General features: G+C 42.6%; 1 protein-coding gene across 2 annotated transcripts in view; it reads right to left on the bottom strand.

Annotated features, from left to right (window-relative positions):
* The window catches only part of dock1 (dedicator of cytokinesis 1), a 480,313-nt gene that overhangs the window by 181,694 nt on the left and 276,947 nt on the right, over window positions 1-21,672 (bottom strand). For both annotated transcript variants that reach the window (XR_014602336.1, XM_084079253.1), the window contains exons 28-29: window positions 9,069-9,170; window positions 2,177-2,271 (exon numbers count right to left, since the gene is read on the bottom strand). Coding sequence is in view for 1 of the 2 variants with exons in the window: in XM_084079253.1 (XP_083935379.1) it covers window positions 2,177-2,271; window positions 9,069-9,170 (197 nt within the window). In the remaining variant the exon portion in view is untranslated. The remainder of the gene's footprint in view (window positions 1-2,176; window positions 2,272-9,068; window positions 9,171-21,672) is intronic.

Raw genomic sequence — 21,672 nt, 5'->3', positions numbered from 1 at the left:
CTGTTTTTCAAAGTGACCGTCATCACTCTGCAGTTATTTGGATTTTACACATTAAATAGTCGTGCACACACACACACACACACACACACACACACACACACACGCTTCATTCTAATGTGGGATTGCACAATGCCTTTGATGTGTCGAGGTGAGCTGCCGAGTGACAGCTGTCAAAATACGCAATGTAAATGTTTACTTCTGTTGGATTCAGATGCATGTATTGTTGGAACATATATGCATCATATCCAGTGTGGCTGGCCGCCACCGAATCTAATTAGAATCAAAACAAGCAGCACATTAAGCCATTAAGACCAGGAACGCATCTGTGTCATTTTAGATTTCTTTGGCTATTCAAAAATAGCAGATATACAAGCTCATGGATCACAAGCTTGTAGATCTGCACTTTTTTTTATCGTGAACATTTTTGGAAATCTTTTTTAAAGCATTTGTACGTAACTCAAATCTTTGCTTCTGAGGGTCCCTGGAACTAAATATTTTCAGATGGGGGTCGGCGGCTAAATACATATAATTTTGGTTGGTCCTTGAAATGAAAAAAGTTTGAGCACCACTGATATTTAACGATATTTATTCAGAAACCCGTTTAGAAGACATTCCGTGGATGCGTTCCTGGGATTGAATGGGTTAATTGTGTGTCAAATCCCTCTCTCAAACAAGGAAAAGTCTGCAAATGCCTTTCAAAATGCCGTCTTATACTTTTGTCTGACATTGACACGAAACAAATCAAAAGGTGGTCAGTCTCTTTTCAACCACAGCCCTACATTGCATTACATTGCACAGCACTTTCGATCTCTTTTCGTGCTTGGGATAGAGAACACAGTCAGGCAAGGCAAGGCATTAACCCATTACGACCGGGGAAGAATTTTGTGTCATTGTTAGATTTCTTTGGGCTATTCAAAAATAGCAGATCTACAAGCTCATAGCGTGGCACTTGGTGCCTTGTAGATCTGCTATTTTTGAAGAATCGTGAAAATGTGTGCAAATCTTTGAAAATATATATATTTTTAAGGCAAACATGTGTAACTCAAATATTTGCTTCTGCGGGATTCTACAAATGTCTTCTAAATCCTTACAGTTTTTTGAAAAACGAATATTTCTACAGTATATCAGTGGTTCTCAAACGTTTTCATCTCAAGGACCCCCAGAATTATATGCATTTGGCAGCGGACCCCCATCTAAAAATCATTAGATCCAGGGACCCCCATGAAGCAACGATTTAAGTTACAAATGTTCCCTTTAAAAAATACATATACTCAAATATTTGCACAAACGTTCAAGATTTTTCAAAAATAGCAGATCCACGAGCTCATAGCGCGGCACTCGGTGCCGCGCTATGAGCTTGTATATCTGCTATTTTATATAGCCAAAGAAATGACACACAGATGCGTTCCCCGGTCTTAATGCATTAATAAAACACAAGACCACAACAGCTCAGCAAGCAATAAAGTGAAGAGGCGCTGAGACTAAGTTTGGAGATTAGGAGGCAGTGTGTACACCCGCGCATCTATAATTCATGGTATTGTTTGCGGCTGTGCTGGCTGTTTTCTCTGATTGCCGTTGCCGTTGCCGAGGCCTTGCTTGTGCCGATATTTGCATGGAGAATGTCCTCACCCACTTCTGATTGCCCCGTTCGTTCCTTAGCAACAACAGTGGAAGGGAGATCAAAGTGGGTAGCTGTACCCTCTCTGCGTGCACGCCCACGACTTTGTAAATGCGTGTGTGTGTGTGTGTGTGTGTGTGTGAGTGGGGGGGGGGGGGGGGGGTCGGTGTGTGTGTGTGTGTGTGTGTAGTGGCGGAAAGTAACTAAGTGCATTTACTCAAGTACCGTACTTCAGTACAACTTTGAGGTACTTGTACTTTACTTGAGTATTTCCATGTTTTGATACTTCATACTTATCTAATAAAAAATAAAAAAATGTATTTCTACTTTTGGTACTTTAAGTACATTTTGCTACCAATACTAAGTACTTTTACTCAAGTAAACATTCGAATACAGGACTTTTAATTGAAACAGAATATCTGAGTGCATGCATCTTCCACCACTGTGTGTGTGTGTGTGTGTGTGTGTGTGTGTGTGTGTGTGTGTGTGTGTGTGTGTGTGTGTGTGTGTGTGTCTAAGGAGGGAAGTCCAGTCCGGCGGTGGGTTCGGGGTACTTACTTATTTTGCATCATGTTCATTATGACCCAGTCTGTAGGGTAGACATTTTTCCCGATGAGATCTTTAAACATGATAAATGTTTCCATTAGGAAATCCTGAGAAAAATGAAAAAAAAAAGAGCGAGAGCGAGAGCGAGAGAGAGAGAGAGAGAGAGAGAGAGAGAGGGGGGGGAGAGAGAGGGGGGGGGAGAGAGAGAGAGAGAGAGAGAGAGAGAGTGAGCATTCAAAATGAAAACTGTTATTCTTCCCCGCCGCCAGATAAGAGCAATCTGAAATGAACTGTGAGGGGTTTGTGGCTTGCAGGCAGAAACAGCTTTTAGATTAGTTTTTAACCCATTAAGACCCGGGTGGTCGATTCATTCTACACATAAAAACCTTCTAAATCAGTTAAGTTCTCACAATTTCAAGATATTAAAACAAAAAATAAAAAAAATGCAGATGTACAAAGTACAAAATATATATCATTTCATGTCAAGGATCCCCCAGAATTATATGTATTTGGCCGCGGGACCCCCATCTGAAAATATTTTGTTCCAGGGACCCCCAGAAGCAAAGATTTGAGTAAAAAAAATGATTTTAAAAATATGTATATTCAAAGATTTGCACACATTTTAACGATTTAAAAAAATAAATAGCAGATCTACAAGCTCATAGCGCGGCACTCGGTGCCGCGCTATGAGCTTGTATATCTGCTATTTTTTTGAATAGCCAACACTAAAAAGACACGGATAGCTTTTCCCCGGTTTTAATGGGTTATGGTCAAGGTGACTCCAGGTACATCCCCCCCCCCCTCCCCGTGCCTTTTGTAATCCAACGCTCAGCGCTCCCCCATGGTAGAGCTCCGCCGTGAGATTACAAGCCGGCTTAGTGCTACGCAGGGAAACCAAATGTATGCGATATGCCTTAGATATCGCCATGCGGGGACATAAGTTCCCATATGCGTGTTTCCTCCTATCGGCTCCCCGCGTCATTACCTGTAATAACACGGTTTTGGTTCTCAAAGAAGTGGGGCTCCGGCAGGGAGGGGACGGGGGTCCTTGAGGGGGTTCCCCAGCAACGTGAGTTAATACAGTATATACCAACAACAGTTTAACCACTTTAAAACCCATTAAAACCGGGAAAGCATCTGTGTCATTTTAGATTTTACATAAATATATACAGTAACATAAGTTTGTTCAGAAAACACTTAGGATTCAGAACAGTGGTTTAGAACAGTGGTTCTAACAAATAACAGACATACAAGCTCACAGCGCGTCACTTCGTGCCACGCTGCGAGCTTGTACATATTATGCTATTTTTGAAACATTTTGAAAGATACTGAAAGTGTTTGAAAATGTTTTAATCATTTTGAATTCTTTTAACACAAATCTTCTCTTCTGCGGGGGTGGGGGGCGGGTCCCTTTTCACATGGGGGGGTCTGCGGCCAAATACCTATAATTTTGGGGGTCCTTGGCACGAAGACGTTTATAGGTACTACTGATTTGGAAAGGAATTTGAAGAATCGGCCTCAGGTATTAATGGTTAAGTTAACCCTACAGCAAACATATCGGCTATTTGAAAATAGCCGATCTACAAACTCACAACGCGTCGCATTATGAGCTCGCAGACTTGCTATTTTTGAAACATTATTTTGACAAATCTCTTCAAAAGGCAGTCGGCGGACAAAATACGTGTATTTCTTCCGCTACATGAAGAGCTAAGTGAGCCATGCCGTGTAGCGTACAACATTTTACGGGTTGTGGATTTGTTTCCATACTGGGTTTCAGATAAGGTTCTCAGAACCTAATTTGGGCCCTGCTCAGGAGGTAGTACCCACAACTCAGAACTTATACTTTCAATTGTGCACTATCGACCGCTACGCAAGTTATGGGTATCGGGATGGAAAAAAATGGCACCGGGTACATCTCTAGTTTATGGTTGTGTGGTTATAATGGAAAACGTAAAGAAAAAAACATCAAATAACTTTCACGGATTCTGGAAAGTTTCTCAGCCTGAATATTCATTTAGTTTCACTCCATTATTCAGTCTGCACCACTCTCTTTGGCAAGTGGTTGATACTACATCATACCGATCGGGCCGGGCCGCTGGTTAGATTTTCAACCAAGAAAACACCGCCTTCTACAGCAGTGGTTCTCAAACGTTTTCATGTCAAGGACCCCCAAATTGACACTTATTAGCCCGCGGACCCCCATGTGTAAGGATAAGCCAGGGACCCCCATAAGAGAAGATTTGTACGGCTCTAGCAGTGATTCTCAATCATTGTAATTTGAGGACCCCCCCCAGTTTGACGTGCATTAGGCTACAGACCTCCATTTAATGGCATTTGTATCTCTGGGACCCCAATTCATAATGTAAAATCAATGTTAATTTAACTCTGAGAGTGTACAAATGGAACCAAATGGACCCATAAGGGTCCATTTGGTTCCTATAAATCATTTAGCTGGGGACCCCCTGGTATCCCCTCAAGTACCCCTGGGGGTCCCCGGACCCCACTTTGAGAACCAATGTTCTACAGTGTCACCAGACCCTGAATGCGAGGCTAGCGATTCAGTGGCTGGAGCCAGCCAGGCTAGTGTTATCCTTCTTGGCCGAATAAAGCCATTTGAGAGATGACCAGTGAGCTAACAGGCAGCACACAAGGCAGTATAAGTTCAAAACCCACTGAAACAAAAAGTTATTTTTTTTCCCCTAGCTGTGGCCTGGCTATTATTGCAGCCAGCCTGCACAGCGATCTGCACCGGTGGAATGACCTTCCCACTTCAGCCAGGAGGATTGCAGAGTCACTCGCTATTTTACAGCACAGACTGAACAATCGCATAATGTTCAACAAACACCTCACGTATGTAATAGCCTTTCATTCATGCCCTCCTCCACCTGCTCTGGTCTCAGTCCCCTGTCTCACTCCTTTTTTTTTAACCTAGACTTTACATTCAAGATGGGTTTACTTCAGTTGTCAGCTTGTAGATCTGCAATTTTTTTGGCAAATCGATTTGTGTAGAGTGAAATAAGAGCGTACCGAATGCACTCTTTATAGGTCCGCTTTATCAAGCATAGAGAGTTTAAAGGGATAGTTCACCCAAAAATGACTTATTTTCTATCAATGACTCACACCATGAAGCCTTGAATTCATGGATATTTTTTAGTTTTTGTCGCATTCCTAAGCCAATAATTTGAGACTCAACGGAGCCTCCTACCAAAGACTAGGCAAGCATTAGGAATGCGACGAAAACAAAAAAAGATCTCCATGAATTCAAGGCTCCATGGGGTGAGTAATTGATAGAATAAAAGTGATTTTGGGGGGGAACTATCCCTTTATCTCAACAATACGATTATTGTGAGTGTTTTTTAGGCATGTAACGATTTTTAGGCATGTAACGATTTTTCATTATTTTTTTGACAAAATAATGACAGAACAATCTTTTTTTTTAATTATTTCTCTTACACAAATCCAGTATTTTCTTCTCTTTTTTTTTTTACAACACTGTGTTTTCACTTATCCTCTTTTCAATACAAATGACATTTTTTTTTAATCAATTATCTTGTATTTTCTTCATTTTTTTGTCTTCTCTGCTGTTTGCATCATGATAAATATTTTTACGATTATCGTCCCATCCCTATTACACCGGGGCGGGGCTGGGAAGTGAACTTGGTGACCTTCTGATAATACCAGATGGCCTCTCTGACCCACTAAGCCACAGCCAAATATGAGTGCGATCCTAATACCTGACATGATGAAAACGTGGCCTACATACACTGCTGCTGCCATGGAACCGTTTGACTTTAGGGACAAAATGATTTTTTTCCCCCTCAGTGACAGACAGGCTGTTTGGTGGAGAGAAAAAAAAACTGCAAGACCAAGAGAAAGTTCTCTGGCTCCAGCCAGCTCGGGAAAAAAAAAGAAAAAAGAATCTCTCTTCTTCGGCCCACGCCAACTTTCAGCGTCAATAAATCTGTGAAAAAGGCTGGTCTTCATCACAGTGATTGCCTGCCCTACTAAGGCAACCAGGCATGCTCCCACCACAGACAGGACCCGTATATATACTGCTTAACCCAATCAGACCGGGAACGCATCTGTGTAACCACTTAATCCATATTTTATACTTTGGCTTTTCAAAAAATAGCAGATCTACAAGCTTCATAGCGCGGCACTCGGTGCCACGCTATGAGCTTGTAGATCTGTTATTTTTGTAGATCGGCTATTTTTTGATATTTGTGCAAATCTTTGAATATATATATATTTTTTTTCAAGTGAACATCTTTAACTCAAATCTTTGCTTCTGGGGGGTCCCTGGAACAAAATATTTTCAGATAGGGGTCCACGGCCAAATACATATAATTTTGGGAGGTCCTTGACATGAAGAAGTTTGAGCACCACTGATATTATAGCGACATCTGTTTTTCAGAAAACTGTAAGGATTTAGAAGACATTTGTTTGTAGAATCCCCAGAAGCAAAGATTTGAGTTACAAATGTTCACTTTAAAAATATATATAATATATATATATATATATATATATATATATATATATATATATATATATATATATATATATATATATATATTCAAAGATTTGCCAAAACAAAACATTTTTTTCAAAAAATAGCAGATCTACAAGCTCATAGCACGGCACCGAGCCACTCTACAAGATTGTAGATCTGCTTTTTTTTGAATAGCCAAATAAATCTAAAAATGACACAGATCCTCCCCCGGTCTAAGTGGGTTAATAAGATGGCATGGGGCTAAGGAACATCCGTATATATATATATATATATACTGCTCTAATAATAAGGCATGCTGGGCTGAGGAACATATCTCTCTCTCAAACTTTAGTCCTTCTCCCTGAAAACTCTGAAACGCTGCATGCTTTCAGACCAGACAAGGCCCATATGTGGGTCTCGGACACATTTTTATGGGTCACTAAAAAATATGCCTTTATTTTTTGGTTTCCTACATTTTGTTTTGAATTATTATTATTATTATTTCAAAACATTTTCAGAAATAATTCCAAAACAATGCAATATTTTTCATGAATTCAATGATTTTTAAAAAGAGTTTCATCAAGACATTTCATAATAGCAAAAAAGTTTGGGAACCATTTAGATAAGGTACCACTGCTACTGATAAGGTACATGACCATTATAACCAATAAGCTCAACTATATGCACTCATACGATACGATACGATACGATACGATAATACTTTATTGTCAGTTTGCACTGAAATTTGTCTTGCGACCCAGAAACAGCCATGTATGCAACATATAACAGTACACACATTTGACATGACACAAGAAAACAACAAAATACAAATACATACATAAAGACATGCAAAGACAAGAGCAATGTCCACCACTCTATGTATATACCACTGCTTCTCAAACTTTTTATTTCAAGGACCCCCAGTATTGCTTCAACGCTTTCAGGCCAAGGACCCCCTAGCTAAGAGAGAGATGAAGCAGGGACCCCCTACTCAATATAGTATAAAACTGTGTTTCAGATTATCACGTTTTTTTTTTTAACTTAGTCTGCTCTTTTTTCCCTCTACACCTATAGCCTCTTTGCCAAAAATAGCCGATCTACAAGCTCTCAACGCCTCGCGCTGCGAGGCGTTGAGATAATGTTCCCCACAGAAAAGGAATTCTAGGGTTCAAGTGGTTAATGTAAAAAAAACGAAATCCTATCACACAAAGATTTGGCGGACTCCCTATAGTAGCTCTGAGGACCCCCTAGGGGTCCCGGACCCCCTGTTGAAGACCCCTGCGTTAGGCCACATTGATATGCCTAGTTTTTTTTTCATTGTGAAAAAAAAGTGTTTTGCCTATATTGTACTAATAGCAAATGAAAATAAAATAAAATCATTCTTAACCTTTTCTATAATTGCATACATTGCAATAATAATAATAATAATGTGTGGCTGGCACAAGGTCCCCAAAGCACACCTGGTCTCTCATCACACCATTTGGGGAAGCACTGCATGCAAATCACTGTAACCAGCAATCATACTCAAGTGCAGCCAACTAGGGCTATAGCACAGAGTCATTTAGCTGGGTTTAGACACAAACAGAGGGATTTCCCCACCAGTCCGGGGCGAGCAACATTTATGCTAATAACGCATGAGCGGATATAGCGGAGAGAGCCGGCTCTGAGGGGCAGAATTATTCAGAGCTGAAATACAAAAACATCAATCAGATGTTGTTGTATCCCTTCCCTCCCACACAACGTGTTTGGCCGCAGGCAGTGGTGGAAAAAAGTACTAAAAGTCCTAGATACTAAAAAGTATCAATACTGCAGTGGAGAAACACTCAAAAGTTTAAAAAAAAAACATTATTTTACACTTTGGGCTATTCAAAAATAGCAGATATACAAGCTCATATTGTAGATCTGCTATTTTTGAAAAATCGTGAAAATGTGTGCAAATCTTTGAATATAAATACTTTTAAAGCGAACATTTTTAACTCAAATCTTTGCTTCTGGGGGGTCCCTGGAACAAAATATTTTGATGGGGGTCAGCGGGCAAATACATATAATTTTGGGGGTCCTTGACATGAAAAAGTTTGAGCACCACTGATATAGAAACATAAGTATTTCAGAAAACTGTTGAGATTAAGGAGACATGTAGAACCGGCTTCAGGTCTCAATGGGTTAATGAGGACCACAACCAGCGCACCATCAGCAGCACATAGGAAATGACCCTGTTCTCTCTTACAGAAACTCAATATCAAGCTACGATATATGGTCTAATACATGGATATCACCCCCGGTTGTTCCTACAGAGAACATGACGACAATTATGGATCAACCCAATTAAGATTCAATTTACACACAAAATGACAAATGTTATTGCTATCACTCGCGCTGGACGGTATAATGGGGGGTTGGGTGAACTCTACTCACCACCACATCGGTCCTCATCTTGCCGAAGGTGCCGATCAGATGGCCGTAATGGTAGTCCTCCATCTGCCTCAGGGTCGCAGTCATGCTGGCCACGAAGCCGCCCTGCAGAGACACAAGGAACAATGGCATATGGGAATTAGTTCAATTTACACAACATCAACACATACAGGCTCAACGTGTTGGCACTTAACCCATTGAGACCTGGATTAGGTACAATTCTACAAATGTGAAAATAGCTGATGACCCCCCAGAGGCGATCCTTAAACCTCTCCCAGAGAGCTTACCATGTACTATGCATTTGCTGTATTATTTATGTATTATGATGTATTATCTTCGTGTCCTTGCTTACTGTAAATCGCTCTGGATTAACCCATTGAGACCTGTTTCTACATGTCTCCTAAATCTCAACAGTTTTCTGAAAAACGTTTGTTTCTATATCAGTGGTGCTCAATCTTTTTCACGTCAAGGACCCCCAAAATGATATGTATTTGGCTGCGGACCCCCATCAAAATATCTTGTTCCAGGGACCCCCCAGAAGCAAAGATTTGAGTTAAAAATGTTCGCTTTAAAAATATATATATATTCAAAGATATGCACACATTTTCACGATTTTTCAAAAATAGCAGATCTACAAGCTCGTAGCGCGGCACTCGGTGCCGCGCTATGAGCTTGTATATCTGCTATTTTTGAATAGCCCAAAGTGTAAAATAATGCTTTTTAGCTCAAATCTAAAAATGACACAGTTCCAGGTCTTAATGGGTTAAGAGCGTGTGCTAAATGTCTAAACTGTAAACTGTACTAGCCAGGTCATCTGGCCTTACAACCCAGATACTCCGGCGACTACAGAGCCCCTTCCCACTGATTCTCTTCCACCCTCTGGTACTACTTCACCTTGTGAACCACTTGGGTTGAACATTGTCCTGCATGGACACCATTGCAGCGGGTCTGGGGTCAGGTTTAGATAACCAGTCGAGCCTTCTGGTCTTTTTTACACCTACATTCCATAGTGCTTGCCAGTGTGGTTCAAATATGATTCGTTTTTTGGGGGTCCCCAATTCAAATATGATTATTTTTGGGGGGGTCCCCAGTTCAAATATAATTATTTTGAGGGGTCGCGAGCCTGAAAAATTGATTTAGACGAATGGTGAACATGTCAGACTGATTAGAGATCTGAAGACGGGGTATATAAGCGAGGGAAAGCGAGCCTGTCTGGCTGTCACTCCCGGGGGGTTATATGGAATCAGCGGAGACTATACCGGTGCCTAAGTGACTGATGCCATTAACCTACTGCACCCCCCCCCCCCCACAACCCATCAACTCGTCTGCGCTGATTACAACGTGTGCCAGCAGGTCCCTCGTCCGCTGCCTTCAATTTGCAGCTCTCTATATCTAGGACCCTCATGGCGAGCTGTGGGCGCCCTGCACAGAGCAGATAAGACGCCAAGAACTGGATTGGCGGGGTCGAGTAGGGTGGGGGGGGGGGGGGGGGGGAGAGGTGGGTGGTGTGTTGTGTGGCCCCCACTCACTGGCTCTCAACATCGGGTTCCAAGGACCACCGGGGATCCGAATTAATTAAACTCTGGGAGTGTACAAATGGAATAATTTAACACATATTAAGAGATCGGGGGTCCAGTATAATTTAGTGCAGTTGATTCTCAAGCTTTCTCATTTCAAGGACCCCCCCAGTTTGACCCCCAGTTTGAGAGGCATTAGGCCTAAGAACCCCCATTTGATACCTTTTTTTTCGTTTCATCTCTGGGACCCCAATCTACACAGTAACATCCTCAGTGTTCATTTGAACTCTCTCACTCTCAAAGTTACAGACCCATAAGGGTCCATTTCGACCCTTGGTGGTTCCCGGAATCGATGTTGAGGCATGTGGCCAGAACTGCCAGGACTGTGCGTGTGCGTATGCGCGTGTGTGTGTGCGCGCGCGCGCGTGTGTGGCGTGCGTGCTTGCTCAAAAAAGTGAGACATAAACCATTGAGGGTGTTGATAATGCTCGAGTCTGTCAAGACACTTATGAGAGAATAAAACACAACAAAGAGATTGAGTGCCTAGATAAAAACATGCACCGTCTTGTTGTAGCAATCATAAAGTCACAACAATCTCCAGTCTGTCCCTCTAGCATCGTCATTTCATTCTGCACACGCAATTTCACCCTCATGCTGCTCATCACGCGCAGCGCATAAAGAGATGAGGTTCACAGTATCATGGCGTGGGAGCACAGCCAAATTAACGTCTCCGGTCTGATAAGCCTGTATGTGTGCACACGCTGTCTGTCTTCATCCCTAACTGTCTGTTGTCTCCTAACAAGGAACAGTCAGAAATACTGTGGACTTACGAGGAACAGCACATACAACATGTGTGTGTCTGTTTGTGACGGTGTTGATTTAGTCGAAAATTAACACTGTTTTTTGTGAGTGTGTTTGGTTGTCAGGGGGTCCCACACAAGACCAGTAGTACAACATGTATCCAAACTTGCCACAGATTTAAGGCGGTATGCAGGGTGGGGTGGAGGTTGGGTCGCTATTGGAGGGGGTAGGGAGTTACGGCGGTGTCGGGGGTGGGGGTGGTGGGGTGGTGTGGTGTTAAGCTATGGGTGGGCTTTCAGGTAGGATGGGGAGCACTTTTTTCTAGTCATAGTGAAATGACGGCCTGCTTAATCCCTAGCGTCAGGGACGTGCACAGATAGACTCTAGGTGTTGCTAGAGCACCTGCCCTTTGCCCTCTTGACCAGAAGTGCCCTTTTTTTCCAGTTTACAGCAGGGGTCTTCAACAGGGGGTCCGGGACCCCTAGGAGGTCCTCAGAGTTACTACAGGGGGTCCGCCAAATCTTTATGTGATATGATTTTTCTTTTTACCATAACCACTCGAAACCTAGCATCCCTTTTCTGAGGAGAACTTTAGCCAAAAATAGCAGATCTACAAGCTCACAACGCCTCGCACTGCAAGGCGTTATCGGCTATTTTTGGCAAAGAGGTATAGGTGTAGAGGGAAAAAAAGAGCAGACCAAGTAAACAAAAAAAAGTATAATTTACTTGAGCACCTGGCCCTCAAAATGTCTGTGCACGCCACTGCCTAGCGTGTCTTTTCTAGGCATGTCATAATAGATGCTTGGTGTAGAGGGGAGGAAAAAAAGGAGGGGGCCAAGTATAGATCCCTGGGGGACACCAGTCAAAGAAGTATATGGGGTTTAAGTAGTTCTGTTTCACTGGAAGAACCTCTCCAGGTCCAAAGCACTCTCCCCCCCTCGGTGCTGCTGTTAGCTCTTAGTATGCATGGCCAGTATAGCGCACAGTATAGCGGCGCCGCTACTGTTAGCTGAATGGAATATAAATACGGTCGGAGATCTCTTCAATCATGCACGACGCCGCGCGACACAATCGCCGACGCAAAGCGGTAAATTATTCATGTTGCATGTCGCCACGCTTTATCTGCAAAACCTTAACCCATTCAGACCGGGAACGCATTATGTGTAACCACTTTAACCATATACTTTGCCTATTCAAAAATAGCAGATATACTGTACAAGCTCGTAGCACGGCACAGAGTGCCGTGCTACGAGCTTGTATATCTGCTATTTTTGAAAAATCGTGAACATTTTTGCAAATCTTTGAATATATACAGTATATATTTTAAAAGGAACATTTTTAACTCAAATATTTACTTCTGGGGGTCCCTGGAACGAAATATTTGTGATGGGGGTCTGCGTCCAAATACATATAATTTTGGGGGTCCTTGAAATGATAGTTTTGTTCCAGGGACCCCCAGAAGCAAATATAGTTAAAAAAGTAGTTTCAAGAATATATATACTGTATATTCAAAGATTTGCACACATTTTCACGATAAAAATAAATAAATAGCAGATCTACAAGCTCATAGCGCGGCACTCGGTGCCGTGCTATGAGCTTGTAGATCTGCTATTTTTTAATAGCCAAAGTATAAAAATAATGGTTATAGGCTATAGCTAAAAATCTAAAATGACAGAGATGCGTTCCCGGTCTTAATGGGTTAAGCGGCGGAGGGCTGACGCTCGCTTTATACCACCTCCCTCCTCCTCCCGATGTATTGCTCAGCAGAAACGAGGAATGAGACTCGGGGGCGTATCGTACATTCCGTTTTCCATTCCAGTGCAGAGAACTATGCGTATGCAGCCTTTATTTGGACAGGACAGTAGGCTGACAGGAAATGGGGAGAGAGAGATGGGGGGAGATATACAGCAAATGTCGTCGGGAACGGGAGTCGAACCCGCGACACACTGTCAAGCTGGATCACCAGCGTATGTGGTATGGACGCCCCAGTGAAATGCACTTTTAAGGGATAGTTCACCCAAACAAATATTTATTTTTTTTCGATCGAGACTTGAATTCATGGATATATTTAGTTTTTGTCGCATTCCTAAGCCAATAATTTGATGACTAGCAGACCGGTAGACAGCGGTTCCGGTAGGAGACACAAGGAGACTCTTTGTGTCATCACGTTATTGGCTTAGGAATGCGACCAAAACAAAAAAAAGCGACGTGTTGTGAGTTTGTAGATCGGCTATTTTCAAATTGCCAAAGTTAAAATAGGGCCTAATTGGTAAATGTAAGTTTTGCAATAATAATTAAAATCTACAAAGTAACTAATAACTACAATGTTCATATAACTGTAGTGGAGCAAAAGTACAATATTTGCCTCTGAGATGTAAGTGGAGTATAAGTAAACGTATTGAAAATTGGAAATACTCAAGCAAAGTAAAGAAATACCTCAAAGTTGTACTTAAGCACACAACTTGGGTACATGTACTTAGTTACGTTCCACCACTGTACACACCTGCTATCTATCCATCTATGTATCCATCTACACAGTATATCTAGACCTGTTTCTATCCAGTTTTTTACCCCCTTTTGTCTCTTGCTCCTCTACCTCTATCCAGTATAATATCCTCCTGTCACGAAAACTACAAAATGATGGAGCGAGCACAAAAAAAACCTGAAAGTCATTCCACCACTTTCGTTACACCTGTAAACCTGTAAACCTGTGTGATGTGACTGAATCAGACTCTGAGAAGAAGAAGCCAAGCTCATCCTTTCATGTGTTGAGGAAAACGAACACAGCGGGGGTTACTGCGCTGCCCTGAGCGCCGCCGTGTAGTGCATCTGCTGAAAAGAGAACTGCATCCTAATTAACCCATTCAATCCGGGAACGTATCTTCTGGTGTCATTTCTTTTTATTTCTTTGGGCTATTCAAAAATAGCAGATATACAACCTCATAAGTAGATCTGCTATTTTGAAAAAAGAAAAAAAAACTTGAAAATTTGTGCAAATCTTTGAATAGATATATTTTTTAACGCGAACATTTGTAACTCAAATCTTTGCTTCTGGTGGGGGTCCCTTGAACAAAACATTTTAAAATGGGGGGTCCGCGGACAAATACATATCCTTTTGGGTGGTCCTTGACATGAATAAAGTTTGAAAACCACTGATATTGTAGTATATTAAACTGTTAGGATTTAGAAGACATTTGTAGAATCCCCAGATTGCTTCTGGGGAAATGTTTGCTACATTTTAGAGTTAAAAATGTTCGCTTTAAAAAACATATATATTCAAAGATTTGCACGCATTTTAACGATAAAAATAAATAAATAAATAGCAGATCTGCGTAGCGCAGCAGCGCTTCTTAAAATGACAAATCAAGATGCATACACGGTCTGAATGGGTTAGAGGGCACTTCAGCAGGCAAGTACTGTGTGTGTGTGTGTGTGTGTGTGTGTGTGTGTGTGTGTGTGTGTGTGTGTGTGTGTGTGGGCGATACGTGTCTGTCGATGATATGATTATGGTAATTTCTTATTTTGCTAATGGGCTAACAAAGGACACAATTACTTGATACTAGATAGATTACAGGCGTGAGAGAGAAAGGAGCAACGCGGTTAAAGGCATGTCTGAAGGGTGGAGAGAGGGAGAGAGTATGAAGGGGAAATGGTTTCCATTTTGGTATCGGAATGTCTTTACAACACTGCATCTTGAACATTTTCATGTAAATGGTAAACGGTGCATTTATATAGCGTTTTTATCCAAAGCACTTTACATAGATTGTGCATTACATTCACCCATTCACACACACACACACACACACACACACACACACACACACACACACACACACACACACACACACACACACACACACACACACACACACACACACACACACACACACATTCACACACACATTCATACACCGATGGCGGAGGAAACCATGCAAGGCACCAACCTGCTCATCGGGAGCAATTAAGGGTTCAGTGTCTTGCTCAAGGACACTTCAACACTAACTCTGGGGGAGCCCGGGATCGAACTGGGAACTTCACGGTTCCCATCCCATGGCCCCTCTACCCCTGAGCCACTGCCGCTCATGTCAAGGACCCCCAAAATGTATGTGTATTTGGCCCCCACGGGCAACCCATCTGAACAGAGCGTATGCCAGAGTCCCCCCATAAGAGAAGATTCATGTTGAAAATGTTGAAAATGATTCTACATTAAGACCTGGAACGCATCTGTGTCACTTTAGATTTCTTTGGCTATTGAAAAATAGCAGATATACAAGCTCATAGCGCGGCACCGAGTGCCGCGCTATGAGCTTGTAGATCTGCTATTTTTGAAAAATCTTGAAACACTTTTTTTTTTTTTTTTTCAAAAAAACTGTTAGGATTTAGAAAACATTTTTAAGAATCACCTAAGGCCTTGATGGGTTAAAAAAATTGCCATAAGCTCACATAAGCATCGCACTGTAGATTTGTTATTTTCATATAGCTTTTAGTATAAAATAAATAGGGTTAAAGTGGTTAAACTGATTTTGATGCAAGATTACCTAATTTTGCTGGGGGGGGGGCCTGGAACCTCCTCAAGTACCGCGGACCGCACTTTGAGAACCACTGCTTAACAGAGTAGAACACTGTGTGTGCGTGTGTGTGTGTGTGTGTGTGTGTGTGTGTGTGTGTGTGTGTGTGTGTGTGTGTGCGTGTGTGTGTGTGTGCGTGTGTGCGTGTGTGCGTGTGTGTGTGTGGTTACAACAGGGGGGCTGACAGGCCCCATCCTTCTTCATTGTGGCTCTAATTTGACGGATCCGGGGATACGTGAGTGGCATGAGAGGCAAGCGCTGGCGTTGATAAGTGGAGCGTGTGTGGGAGGGGGGGGACACACACACGCGGGGGCACTAAACACAAGTGGCCCAGTTATTAGTGTCTGTCACAGCCAGCTACTAGGTCTGCTTGTAGAGTATGCCATGTTATTTTCTTTCCATCTCTACAGCAAGCGAGTGCATGCGGAGCCCCCAGAAGACAAGCTTCTTTTCCGAGTCACAACTTCACAGGCAACAAGCATGCTGCTCCTCTGTGGGACTTGCCAGAGAGGATGACTTCCATTGCTGTTAGAGTTAAGAGTTTCCCTCTTCACATCGTTAAAGTAGGTTTTCTGCCCTCAAGCCCGTCTGCCAAACATTCAATCAAGTTCCTTCCCAACCAGCTGTAATAAAGCACATCAGGCCCACAATGTGTCACTGTTAGTGGCTCAGCCAAGTGCGGACCGTGGCCTGCATTAGGGGGGCGACAGTGAATCGAAGTAATTGATATAATCGATAATAAAACAAGAGTTGATCATTGATCAATTAATAAAATAATCGATTAATAATCTATCAATATTTTGGGCATGTCATTGTAGTAAAAAAAATATCAAATATAGTGAAAATAGCCGATCTATTAGCTTGCAGATCTGCTATTTCCGATTTTTCAAGTAATTGAAAAAGTAAAGGACAGAATAACTGCTAAGACATTTTTTTTGTATATATTTGTTTTGTTTCCGTTTTGTTTTGTTGTGTTGTATCATTGATATGAACATTGATGTGAAAATGAAAATGAAATTGTACTGTGATGTATCTCGACGACACTGAACATGAGGGCAACCTCAATGTCCTTCCGAGAATAAATAGAGGTTTGAAATGAAATGAAATTGGATAGGATTGGAACCCTAGTTCAGATTCCCTGTACAAATCAGCGGTTGTTAACGAATGCAGGTGAACCTTTTACACTTTCACGTGGTTCAACGTTGACATACTGCATCCAGAGCAAAGCTGAGTGATACTTAAGCGCCCCCGAGCATATGTAATTGCTGCTTCTGGCCACCAGGCCTCATAATGGGAGGCGAGATCCATTACGGCAAATTAAATAAAGAGGTGATGGATTCTTGCCGGCCCATCTTCTCCCTCGCTGATGTGCTCACCGAGCAGGAAACATGGACTGAGAATCACTCATGGAGAAGGATAAAGACCTTTTGATGTGCGGCTATTAAGGTTTGACAGGAGAAGAGTGGACCGGAACGTCACCGCAAGAGAGTGGCGATGGACAGACAAATGAGAAGATCATTCTCAGTGGTTGTCAAAGTGGAGGACAGAGTCATTGAGGGGGTTCCAGGGGGGGGGGGGTCCCTAGGTATATTATTGATAGTTTGGTACCAAAACGACCTAACGTATAGGACTGTAACTCTGAGAGTGTACAATTTGTACACTCTCAGAGTTATGGGGGTCCATCGCCCTAATGCGTTCCAAACTTGGGGGTCCTTGAAATTAAAAATGTGGATATATCAAACCACCAATCCCTCCAACATGTTCAGGTACACCACCCATCCCTCCACCACATGGGTCTATAACGTTTTTCAGGCCAAGGACCCCTTAGCTGAGAGAGAGAGATGAAGCAGAGACCCCCTACTATATTGTATAACATTTTGTTTCAGATTAAACTCTTTCTTTTGGTACTTGGTCTGCTCTTTTTTCCCTCTACACCTATACCTCTTTGCCAAAAAATAGCAGATCTACAAGCTCACAACGCCTCGCAGCTAGATCTGCTATTTTTGGATACAATTCTCCTCGGAATAGGGCTGCTAGGGTTCAAGTGGTTAATGTAAAAAAAATCCTATCACACAAAGATGTGGCGGCCCCCCTGTAGTAACTCCGAGGACCCCCTAGGGGTCCCGGACCCCCTGTTGAAGACCCCTGCTCCAGCATATCTCTGCTGTCGGGCAGAAACCAGCCACTGTATATGTCCAACATATTATATTTTCAGGACATGACATGGTGACGTTATACATTATCAGATGCTTGAATGTGTACTTCAACTATCATCACTTTACCCATATGCAGCTCAAGTGGAGTCAGGAGGTTTTTGACCATTAATGTGGAGATACTGTACTGTAGGTATTTTTGTATGTCTGTCTTCGTCATTCTAATCAATGATGGGAAAAAAACAACTATCTTCTGGAGATAAGTGGTTTGACCGACAGTTTGAGGATCCAACAGAGTTAGAAGGTTTAGTCAAAAGCGCTTTTTTAAATACTTTTCATTGGTTCAATATTATTAAAACCCAAACACCGACGTAAAGGGTGTTCAATAGCACTGATTTATAAAAAAAAAAAAAAAAAAAAAAAAAGTAGAACAATGGAGATGGCAGGTTTCTGCTGACAGCGACCATATTCAGGGTCATCGCCCATCCCTCCTCCAGTATAACCAGGGATGATCCCTTCAACATATAGCCAAGGACCTTCACCCATACCCCCCCCCCCCCCCATCACGGAACCGCTTGACCTCCTGCCCTCAGGCCAGAGATACAGCAGCATACGGTGCAGAATTGCAGGGTTCACTAAAGCTGCTTCCCTCCAAGTCATCAGGCTCCTTAACTCCCACGTAATCCCCCCCATCCACTGACACAAACACACACGCGCACACACACACACACACACACACACACACACACACACACACACACACACACACACACACACGTCACCACTTTTAACTGGGATGTGCGATTTTATTTGTTGTCAAAACTTGAGCTTGTGAGCTAGTAGATCGGCTTTTTTAACGGTATAAATAACCCTTTCAGAGTTTTGCAAAACCTCCTCTGGGAGTCAGCGTGTACAATCTAGACAAACAAACAAAGCGTGTTCCGACACTAATAAGAATTAGAACTTTAATAACTATAATTTTAACATTAAATAGCACGTAGCAAATGTTTGTCGGCGGCAGCAGCAGCAGCAGCGGGGGAAACTTGTTAACTGAGTTTTTAATAAATATCTCGTCTCAATGGGATTCCCCTGCATAAACAACAGAGGCGGCGATGGCAGGGATGCACAAACACTTTGATATAGTTGCGAGTGCAAAACGTGCTTCTTGGAGCGAATCTCACAACGTGTTGTTTCACTTTCAGGGACGGTCAGGCCGGGGTCTTAACACTAGGTATTTATTTCAATTCAATTTAATCTTTATTTCAGACCCAAGGGAGATCCGTATCAGTATTTGTTCTGTGCAGTGCTGTTTTTGAGGTAATTTTACTTTACTTGAGTCTCCATTTTCTAATGGTTTATACCAGTGGGGTTGGCAAACATTTTCACCTCAAGGACCCCCAAATGTACAGTATATGCAGTATATATTTTTTTATAATAATCAACATGATTAAAATCCAAACACGTTTGAGATTTATCAAATATCTTTTTAAATAGCAGATTTAGCCTGGTCACGACCTAATGCAGAGAGTGTCTATAGGAGCGGTGTACGTATTTTCCCCGGAAACGTTTTTTTTCGACCAATCACAACACTCGTTTCATTCACGGAGAATGCAAACAGATTTGTAAAGCGTCAACGTCATTTCCTTGGGTGGTACTTCCGCCTAATTCCGGCACTTCTGTTTAGACACTCAACTGGCTAGGTCTTGCGCCCAGCGTGACTTGCCAGTATACTGTAATGCTGCTGCTGCTGCCTGATGCGGTCATAGTTTGTGATTATGTACTTGTCTCTGTTATGTTGTGACTGTTCTGTGTTTTTCTTAGAGGACCACGATGGAAATAAGCCTCAGGGCTTTATTGTGCTTTTTATCCTTAGTGATATTCTGTCTGATATTATGTTGTAGTGCTGATGTGCTATTGTTTTTTATTTTATCACCACATAAATCCATTCATCCACTTTAACTTAAGTAAAAAAAAGCAGAGTACTTCTTCCACCACTGGTGTTTATTTGTTCTGTGTGAACTCAAGTGTGTAGACAGCCCCAGCAAACACGTCACACCACCACCCAGACACCTGTGAAGGCTGAAAATGGCTTTCAAGCTGCTGGCCTGGCCTCTAAACATGTCCTCTTCTCCCCCCCCCCCCATTTGGCTGACCTGTCTGTCTGACACCTTGTTGGCCGCTGCCCGGGGTTGGCGCCAACTGGGCACGCTGCTGAAAGCCAGCACGCCGCGCCGGTGGCCAAGTACTCAGCCCTGTCAAAGGCACACTGTGAAATGTGCTCAAATTCCTTTTTTAGGAAAAGAGGAACGTCTACACAACAGTTTCCCAAACGGTGGGTCGGGACCCGTCTTTGGGTTGCGGACCGATTCTCGTATGGGTCGCGAGTAAATATGTCCTTTTTTTCGTTTCCTATATAGAATAAATATATATATATATATATATATATAAACTGCTCAAAAAAAGTTCGGAAACTTAACTTCGGCCAATTATATCTCCCCTTTAATAATACCAATTGGTATTGTGTTTTATATCATTATTATCGTTGATTAGTCACCTTTACAACGAGGTACAGCTTGTAAGGATCGTGCATTCGTGGAATGAGCAACACAGCTAAACGTGTGGGTAGCGCCTCCAAAAAAAATGCCAGAATCACCCAATATGCTTCTGTTGGTAATCACTCTTGTTTTGAGCAACCTGTCAGCACACACCTGCTGAGAGGTGTGTGCCAGTAGTCACAGGTGTGTGACTGCCTCACAGGTGAGTGACTGGCACCTGAACATGGGTTCTGCAACTTTGTTGAGTTGGAGTGTGTATGCTCCAAGCAGCAACACTGCCCCCATGGAAAGATGCCACGTTTGTCCCTTCAGGATAAGGCCCGTGCAATAGGGCAAGTGAAGCTGGTGTTCTGTTACGCAGATTACGCATTATTTGATGTCAGCCCTGGTACCATTGTCAGGCAGGTGTGTGCCAGTCACAGGTGTGACTGGCACCTGAGCATGGGTCCTGCAACTTTGACGTCTGTCTTTGGTTCCGTTGTGCAAATCTGGCCTGTAAATCTATGGTTCCTCAGTTAAGCAAGGGGTCTTGGGTTGTTGTCTTCCTTGTTGACTTCACCAGTCTCACAGAACCTGGTCCTAAGTTTGCAAATGGTACCTGGGCTGACACCAAATAATGCTGTCACTTTGATTCACTTGCCCTATTGCACAGGCCTCATCCTGAAGGGACAAACGTGGCATCTTTCCATGGGGGCAGTGTTGCTGCTTGGAGCATACACACTCCAACTTAACAAAGTTGCAAAACCCATGTTCAGGTGCCAGTCACTCACCTGTGAGGCAGTCACACACCTGTGACTACTGGCACACACCTCTCAGCAGGTGTGTGCTGGCAGGTTGCTCAAAACAAGAGCGATTACCAACAGAAACATATTGGGTGATTTTGGCACATTTTTTGGAGGCGCTACCCACACGTTTAGCTGTGTTGCTCATTCCACGAATGCCCGATCCTTACAAGCTGTACCTCCTTGTAAAGGTGACTAATCAACGGTAAAAATGATATAACACACAATACC

Source organism: Gymnoscopelus microlampas (genome assembly GCF_963454915.1).
Source record: "Gymnoscopelus microlampas genome assembly, chromosome: 14".
Taxonomy (NCBI): domain Eukaryota; kingdom Metazoa; phylum Chordata; class Actinopteri; order Myctophiformes; family Myctophidae; genus Gymnoscopelus; species Gymnoscopelus microlampas.
This window is presented reverse-complemented; position numbering and strand designations above follow the sequence as displayed.